The sequence below is a fragment of the Morus notabilis genome, unplaced genomic scaffold (assembly GCF_000414095.1).
Source record: "Morus notabilis unplaced genomic scaffold, ASM41409v2 Scaffold1225, whole genome shotgun sequence".
In the NCBI taxonomy this organism is placed as follows: domain Eukaryota; kingdom Viridiplantae; phylum Streptophyta; class Magnoliopsida; order Rosales; family Moraceae; genus Morus; species Morus notabilis.
In genome coordinates, this window is record NW_010357682.1 from 69,154 (window position 1) to 78,723 (window position 9,570).

The 9,570-nt window shown below is 31.5% G+C and overlaps 1 protein-coding gene across 1 annotated transcript; it reads right to left on the reverse strand.

Annotated features, from left to right (window-relative positions):
* Positions 1-1,460: 1,460 nt before the first annotated feature.
* Positions 1,461-6,170, reverse strand: LOC21399530 (PHD finger protein Alfin1). Its single transcript, XM_024173134.1, has 5 exons — positions 5,589-6,170; positions 5,439-5,471; positions 3,895-4,123; positions 2,097-2,223; positions 1,461-1,986 (listed from the first exon to the last, which is right to left on the reverse strand). Exons 1-5 carry the CDS (start codon positions 5,683-5,685, stop codon positions 1,708-1,710), a joined length of 765 nt encoding a protein of 254 aa, XP_024028902.1. The 5' UTR covers positions 5,686-6,170; the 3' UTR covers positions 1,461-1,707.
* Between the last annotated feature and the right edge of the window lie 3,400 nt (positions 6,171-9,570).

Consider the following 9,570-nt stretch of genomic DNA (forward strand, 5'->3'; position numbering starts at 1 on the left):
AACTTAATAAACTTTAATGGTCAAATATCATAAATAATTAGTAATTTAATGGTTATATCAACATTTTCATTCAAAAAATTGATAAAATCAAATTGAAGGGAGAAAAGTTAGAGACATATCATAGTTTGTGGGCAAAACATATACATTTTAAAGTTCAGAGAGCAATTGACAAAAGTAACAAAATTCAGGGGGTGTTTATTAGCATTTACGTTAAAAAACTTAACGGAGTTAACCTTAAGGGGCATATTGACATAAATGATAAAATTTAAGAGCACAATATGTATATTTTAAAACTCAAAAACATGTTGATACAAGTGATAAAGTTTAGGAGAAGTTTATAAAATTTATCCCTTTTTTTTTTTTTCTTCTTTTTTGAAACTTTGAAAACATTGGTTGATAATTGATATGCGTGCGAGGAAGGCTTAGGACTGCTATAAGAATTTTTGACTTGGGGGACATCTGGAGATGGAATGTCATGATTTTGGGACAACCTTTCAACAAGATCATTTTTTTTTAATAGAATAAACATTGTCAATATATTTTTTTATAAAAAAAAAAAAGAAGTCTGATTTCGACCCGAAAAGCTAATTTTAGATATGTTAAGCTAACAATAAGGCCAGCTATGTTAAGCTTTTCAAAGATACGATTGCAACCGAAGACTGAACCACGCTAGTAACAATGATTGTGTCCTCTCAAATTTGTGGACAACCTTTTTTTCTTTTTTCTTTTTTTTTTTTTTTCAGGAAAAAGACTATAAATTTGTGGACAACTTCACTTTCCTATTTAATCACGTTTGTGTTTAAAATTCGAGAGGTAGTTTCACAATGTAGGAATGAGAAACGAGAACTCTAATTCTTAAAGCTCGTAGTATTGATTCACTATTAATTAAGATTTATTTTCAAGAATTCCCCTTAAATTATAAGCATCGTAAAACATCTCTTCCAATCTATAATAAAACGTAATATAATGAAACATTAAAAAAAAAAAAAAAAAGTCCCCTCCATTAGTTTTTTGATAAATCGACATGTAATTAGTTTGTAATACATAATTTGAGGGTATTTTAATAACTCTTAGTTTAAAATTTAATTTAGATATATACGACAACAACAAGCCTTACAACTAAAAACGTTTTTTCCCCGCAGTAGAGCCAAGCAATTACACATAAAAACTTTGCCACAAAACTTGTAGCTTCCTCAAAAAGTTATTGCAAATTAGTTTATACATATAAAGTAGGAACCTCACACTCAAATCGGTATCTAACTAATCAAATTAGAACACGTCATTTAATAAATTTACATATCAAAACAAGGAAAAGTTAGTTTAAAAGATATTTCACCCAATCAAAATCAGACAAGTAGTTTTGAATCCCTCGTGTAAAGCTACTCCTCAAACATAACTGAAGTAATTAAGCATGATATGAACCAACAGATATGAAAAACAATAGCTACCAGACTATCATATGGTTCATAATCATATAAACACATTAGTGTGTACTCATAAGGATGCAACTCACTATCCATATTAGAAACAAATTCCTTAGAAAATTAGACAGAACATAAAAACAGGAGTAGTTTCAAAACTTGGAATGCCGTCTCAAGTCATTCAAATTTCATTAACTAAAAACTGACAACTGACAACTGACTCTGTTTTAGTTCCCAATTGCAATTGAAGTAAATCTTGTCCGCTTTCGGGTATCAGCCTCCAAATTCAAACTCTAGCCCTCTTGCTACTGCAACCTGGGCATTTGTACTGCTTGATGTGTTCAGCCTTCGCAGGTGTAATCTTCACACACTTTCCATGGAACCATCTCTCGCACACATCGCAACAAATCCAGAACTCGTCTGCACCATAGTTATCCCCACAAGCCCCACAAGTAGCACCCTGCTCGTCGTCTTCTTCTTCTTCTTCTCCGCCGCTTTCATGATCTTCCTCCTTTGGCGGTGGAGACATCTTAACTCCCTTGGTCTGGGACTCAGATTGCCGAGACTGCTTAAAGGCGAAGTATATCAAGTAGTAAGTAAACTATAAAACATGAGATTGAAAAGGAAATAAAAATATATATGTATATGTATATATTTAATAAAACTTCTTCTCACCTTGCCACTTGATTTGCTTTTGCTGCTGTTGTTATGAGTACCGGGTTGGTCCTTTGGTTGCTTGACAGTACCTGTGACAACCTCAAATATGGTAGGAAGATCATTTATCATCTGGAAAAGCCTCTTCCTGTAAGTTCCAACAAACCAAATTAGAACCGTGCCCGACTTGATTTAATACTGGTACAGAAAGATGAAAATTTACTAGGACTTCCAGCGAAGGCAACACTAGTCTGCATAAAGAATTTTCTACATATTTATGAATTTACACAATGCACTAATCATGGCCGAACAAAAATGAAATTTGTAGTGAATATTGCAAGTCTTGTATTTGAAACAAAAAGTATTATAGTCTAGATGAGAAGTCTATAGATAAGTTTCATCCATTCATCTTGGCTAAGTAATTAAGGCTCATCTTGACGATATATATGATTGACTTCAGAAGCACATGCAAAGACGGTTTCAGATTTGAAGTATAAGACTCTGTTTAAGACAGAAATCATGTGACCAACATTATACTTGCAAGCGACGCCGATATGGGATGCATCCAAAGACCTGTCACCTGAACTCAAGCAAGAAGGCTTAATACCTTTTAGTTTCCGAAATACCATGATTCAGATCACACTGCATCAAAACACACTTATAAGAAGTGAAACTTCTCAAGCAAGAGTGCAGAGTCATATGACTATTTCCTTTCGCTTTGAAGAATTAGTATTTCATTTTGTAAAGATTATTAAATTGATAGTTCTTATAATGAAAAGACCAATCCCTGTCAAGTCCTCAGCAGAAATCACCATGGCTAGGAACTAAACACTTTCACATTTAACTGATAATCAGGAGAAGGAAGATAAATGGTCCCAATAAGCAATACAAGCAAAATTAGTTAATGAGTAATTGTAGACTTTAGAGTCTAGATCAATGCTAGAAACGACCTACCCAGGAAGGTCTACCCAATAAATCTATCTTTCTAATGAGTGAACTTATTTAAGTTTACTAGCTTGAGCATCCTGTAGGAAGAGGTGAGCAAAAAGAAACTCATGTTTCACTTAGAAGATAATCCCACAAAAACATAATGGCCTAAAACATAGAGGAAAGAAAACAAAGTCTAGAATGCTGAAAAACTCCTCAGATCATTTAAAAGCAGATGGCCTAAAGCTATTCAGAGCCTAAAATGTGAGTCTCCGGAACAACATATTATCTTGTATATTGCTTTGCGCCAAAAAAGAGGGTTAGCCACTTGTCCCATAGTGAAGAGAAGAAAAGTTATGAACTACTCATTATGTTTTCTGCTAGCAATCAGCAAAAGAGAGTATTGCAAAAAGAAACGGTAAGGAAGAAAGGACTAAGGAGTGGAAGAAATATCATAGGAAACAGAGCAAGCATATTCAACAGTTTGAAGTAACAATAACTTATTATTCCCTCCAAGTAAACACCATAACATAATCAGAAGGCATCCGTAAGACACAAAATTGATTGGATTGAAAATATATCTGCATAAATTTTGTCAATGAAACTCTAATCTAGAAGTAAAAGATCAATGATAAATGGACAAAAACATTTCAAGGCCAATACAGGAGAAAGATGGGAGGGAAGCTTCAAATGCCAAAAAAACATAACAAAAGCATTGGAAATAAAGATGACATAAGGAATTTGATGTACAAGTACATACAAGGGATGAAACTTCAATTGGGGGAAAAAATAACCAAAAAGGAGAAAACTGATGCAACAATAAGTATTCAAGAGGCCAATCACGAATTAACATGCTATATTTTGTGCATAGCTAGGGGAAACCATTTCATACCTTTCATTCTTACCAAAACCAAAGCGTGCACCAAAATAGAATGCAACAGCAAGCAACCATGAATCACTGTGAACTGCAACCAATGACAACCAGTCTTTCTCTTGCATACCATCCCTGGCAAAATTTATGCCCAAGGCTGGCTCCGGAAGCTCTGGAGGCACCTCTTCAACAGGCAGGTTAACTTCCCATGCCTCGTTAGGAAGTCCATACAGACACAAATTCTCCTTCTCTGTGAACCAGAATACACATTCTTAAGAAACAACGAATAATTTTATTCATACTATGGAAAATCGTCGAATTTATAATAGTAAAGAACTTAGAACTTTATTGAATATATTTTTTCCCTCCACTATTTTTTATGCATGTTGATTATAAAGTAAAACATTGGAACAAACAGAATGCTCATTTATACATTAATTAAAGGAATCAAACTTTGTTATGTCGGAGTTAGAAATTATTATGAACGTGTTTTCCAGTTGTCCACAACAATGACATATTATTTTTCCAGAAAGACAAAAATGACGTAACATGTCAACAATCAACACCCAATAGATCTGACTGATAGCAATTAAACAAAATTCGGGAAGTATAAATCATAGTTAAATGAAAACGAAACAGAAACTCAGTTAGCTTTAGAACTCAAACCATCTGTATGTTTACAATGAGCCGTTATGCAAATATATATTGAATAAAGCCCTAAAGCCACGGAATCAACTAAAGATAAGAAATTGCTTCTTAGTGCAAACGTTGCAAAATCATATTCCAATAGTCAAAGTCAAACAATAAAAACCAAAACAAGGGATGCAAGATATATAAAGAATTCAATATTCTCTACCAGAATTGCTGCTTTTCCTTCGTTTTTCCTAATGGCCTTCATTTTTCCTAATGGAGACAACCCACCACAGCCTGATAGAGGCCCGAAAATTCCCAACCATAAACCACAGATTACTTCATATCACCAAACATATAATTCACATTCACCAGTGCAGTAAGAAGAGAGGAAAAGAGACCAAAATATCAAATATATATTCCATCAAATTCCAAAAGAAAAAATATTGAACTCTAACAAAACAAATCTCATTCTCTTGCTTTTTTAAAAACGGTGAAATCCTCTATATGACAATTTATAGCTTCTAGTAACTACAAGTAGACCAAATAAGGAAGTTATGTGCTTTGGTCAAACAGAAAAATTACAAAGTGTTCTGAGGTTTCATTCAAGTTTATTCACATAATAACTGCGCAGTTATGAAAAAAAAAGTACAACGTAAAAAAAAGACAATAGTAAATAATACGTTAATAACAAAGAGCAAAAATATCTAGAAAAAAAAAAAGAGGAGAAAAGATGTTACGAAAGTATTTGCAGCAAACGAAATTCCAAATTATTAGCACTTGGGTTATTATTGTTATCATTTACTTCTCTCTTTTTTTTGGGAAAAAACAACTATATCATAATAGTTCACAAAAATAAAGCAAACCCAAAAATGAAGTGAAATTCTGAGAAAAACCCAACAATAACTCAAGTAACAGAAGAAAAATAAACTCACCGGGGTCACACTGCTGGTAAAACTTCTCGACGTCTACAAAAAAAAAAAAATTTGTGAAACCCACAAACAAAACTCGTTAAATCGTACATGAACAAACTTAAACAGGAAAAAAATTCAAAAAATTATGAAAATGAGAGGGAGAGAGAGAACCAGAAGTGAGGGCCTTAATCAAGCCGTTGCGCCTGCCTTTGAAATCGCTGAAGACTTCCTCAACAGTCCGAGGAATTGGGTGCGGTATGCCTTCCATAGCTAAGCTATCTTCCTTCCTCTTCTTCTTCTTCTTCTTCGAAATTTCACGAACCAACCAATTTCAACGTCAACCCTAATCCCAAATCCCCCCCCAAAATTCCAAGCCTCCCTAATAAGAAAGCTCGAATTGAATCAACTAATCAAGCGGACATTACAGGCCGAATTCGCAAGCTTAGAATTGCTCCGAATTCAATCCCGAAAAGGAAAAGCCCCAAAAATCAAAAGAAAATGGGAAAAAAGAAAGGACTAGGGTTTCTGTTTTTTGGGGGGGTCTTCGTTTTTTTTTTTTTTTTTTGAAAGAAAGGGTATAATAAAAACTAGTTAGGGTTTGATTGTTTGTTTTGTTTTTGTTTACTGAGAAAATGAATTTTACAGAGATTTGTGAGGTTTGGAGGTGGGGTTGGGGTGGGAGGGGAAAAGTTAAATATATTTTGCTAATTGTTATGAGAGAACAAAATATATACCAAACCCCTTGCTCTCTCTAGAACTCTATTTTATATATATATATATAGATATATCTTTCTCTCTTAGATTATCTGCCTTTTGTTTTTTTTTTTTTTCTCCTTTTTGTTTTTGACAATTCTTTTTGGAATTTGTTTTGTTTATTTCTTAATTTCTCTGTCCCTTGTTTTTCTTGGTTTTATTATTATTATTTTTTCCTTTGAATTTTTTAAGTCGGAAATGAAAGATATGGAGGACGGCGGGCTTGTTGTATTGGAGTGGGCTTTCAAATACGGGCCCAAGTCTATCAGAAAAAAAAAAAAGAAAAATTGCAAAAACAGATTCTTAAACACATACTTCTAAAATTTTACCTTTTTTTACTCTTCTAATAATATTTTATTAAATTATAGATAATAATTTATTAAATTTTAAATAATAATATGCTAAATTTGCCTGTCACTGGCGATTAGAGATCCGCGTCGGTGATATTTGTTAAATTATCGATTATAATCTGTTAAATTATTTACTTCAAGATAATAAAATTCAATAGGTTAATATTGAGATCTAAAAATCTTTAATAGTATTATTTTAAGAGTATTGATTAAAATTATCTAAGAAAAATTATGGGTCCAAAGTCAATTGGGAGTTTTCACACAGAAGGGTTATGGTGGATGAAACTTGAGGAACTCAATTTGGATTGTTGAGAAAAAAAAAAAACACAATTTGGATTGTTATTACCGGAAATCTAACAGTTATTGCTGGAATCAACAGTGGATTGTTGAGCAAAAAAAAAAACCTCAATTTGGATTGTTATTACTGAAATCTAACAGTTATTGTTGGATTCAACAGTGATTATTGGCTGATAATCATCTTCAAAAAGAAATCTGGTAGATTGTGTGTGGATATAATATATCAGATTATTTTAAAATTTTTATTTTATAAATATCATCCTCGATTTTTTTCAACGCCCGTCACCAAAGTGCAATCTGGTAGATTACCATCAGTATTCCTACAAAAAAAATTAATTAAAATATTCTACTAGATTATTTCTAGAATCATATAGAAGCAGGAAAAAAAAAACATTGAGTAAAAAGTTTACATCAACAAAATTATCATAAAAAAAGTTATAAGAAAAAAATCAAAAAAATAAAAAATAAAAAAATCTCATTGTAACATATCACCAAGCTTGTGCTGCTCTTGCACGGTGCTGCCTCTTTCCATTTATGATTGTCGCCCGTTGGAGAAGCTTGCATCATCATTCTCTTAATAGTTAATTCAAAGACGTGGTCAAAATGACAAATTTCCTATCACTAAATCAGTCGTGCCCTGGCAAGTCACCTAACTTCGCAAATTTGAGTTTTTAATTTAAGCTGAGATGTAATATTTTCTGAAAGCTTTTCACTATAACAAAAAAAGTTAGATGTGATATTTTTTAAAAGTTTTTTACTGTAAAAATCTAAAACTGAAAACTCGAATCGGTGAAATGAACGAGACTCTAATTTTTTCAAAGGTTAAAGAGGAAAATAAACTTAGGAAAAATGTTCCTTATAATTCATTTCTTTACTTTGTATCATTCTCTTAGGTTGCGTTTAGTATGAGGGTTCTAGAATCGGAACTGCGATTCTGATTCAAACTTTTATTTGTTTGTAAAAAATAAAAAATAGTTCTTAAAAACCATTATTTGGTTTGGATGGTTCTGGTCCAAAGTTTAAATCCTGATGTGATGTTTTACATTAGAACCACCTCAAATAATAAAACCACATTCTCTTTGATTTTGGATGGTTCAAACCTCTGATTCTGATTCCGGTTCCAGAACTATGGTTTGGACCCCAAATTCAAATCATAAATCATAATTCTAATTCTAAAATTAAAATCACCATAATTTAAACCATCACATCAAACGCAACCTTAATTTTCCCCTTTCAAATTGATATACAAGAGATGAAGTGAGGCCATAAATTTTATTATTTCTAAGACAATGAATCCCCGTTTATTTTGCTGATTCGAGTTTAGAATTCGAGTTTTGCTACAGTAAAAAGCTCTCACAAACAGTCACATCTAACTTTTTTGCTACAATAAAAAGCTCTTGCATAAAATCACATCTAAACTCGAATTAAAAACTCGAATCGGCGAACTAAACGGATCCTAAATTTTTATTCCCTTTTAATGAGGGAGGATTCCTCCAGATTTCCCAAAAAATTAAAGGGTCACTTTTTATTGTACACCTTGCATTTATATTTCATTTTGTATTTTGAATGTTCTCAAGATTGTACCGTTAAATTTCAAATTTCATGTCAAAGTTGTACAATCGATTAATTTTTCAATTAGTGTTTCATTAAGAGTTTATAACCTACAAATGGTAAATTCGTTAATTCAAAGTATAAAATGTACAAATTTGACATAAATTTAAAGAGAAAGTTACCTAGTATGCCACCCAAAATCCAATAGCTTTTTGTTTATTTTATTTTGCTGATTTTATAAAAATAACTTAGGCAATATAAAAAACATTATATCATAATACAATCTGGACAAAATAATTTGGTATGATATTAAAATATAAGAAAAGGAGACAAATATCCCTTTAGGTTTGGATTTTTAGCCTATACTTTTAATTAATATTATTTTTAGCTAAATAATTATATTAGTCAAAAAAATATTAATTAATAATAAGTGAATAAAAATTTAAACTCATGCACTTTAAAAATAAGTTCAACAATTTCTAATATCGGTTGAATTGAGTGTCATTTTTGTAAAGAAAAAAAAACTATAATCAACTTTTTAAATTCAAAATTTTTATTAAAAAAATGTTGTTTAAACTCGAATAAGGATGGTTAATACACCCTAAGTTTGTCATTTAAAGAATATAAAGATAACTACTATTTCTGTATTTTTTCATTCTATTTGAAATAATCTATTAATTTCCATGATCCCTTTTGAAACATCCGATGAAATTAGAAATGCCCATGAATGACACGCACACATTGAGAAATGGATCCGGGGTTGTTCGGTTACTCCTTTTTTGAGTAACAAATTAAAAAAAAAACAACTCGAGTTATAATTTTATTCAAGTTCATGTTCTTTTAAGTTTAAACTCGGGTTTGAATTCGAGTTTGGGACTAAAATTTGAGTTGAAGTTTCCTCTTCAACTCGAGTTCAGAAACTCGAACTCAAATTAATGAACATTATTTTTTATATTCTTAAAAATGCTATAACTTTTTTGTTTTAATTATGATTGAGATGATTTTTTTTCTATGCGTTGCAACGAAAAGACGAATAAAACCCCACTCATATACCATATTAAAATTTTTTATCAGCATTGAGTTTTTATTAAAATACTATCTAAATACAAATTCAAGTTTTGACTCACTCAAACACAAACTCAAAAAGATTCTTATCTCAAACCATAACTCAAATGTACACAACCAAACACAAACTCAAGTTA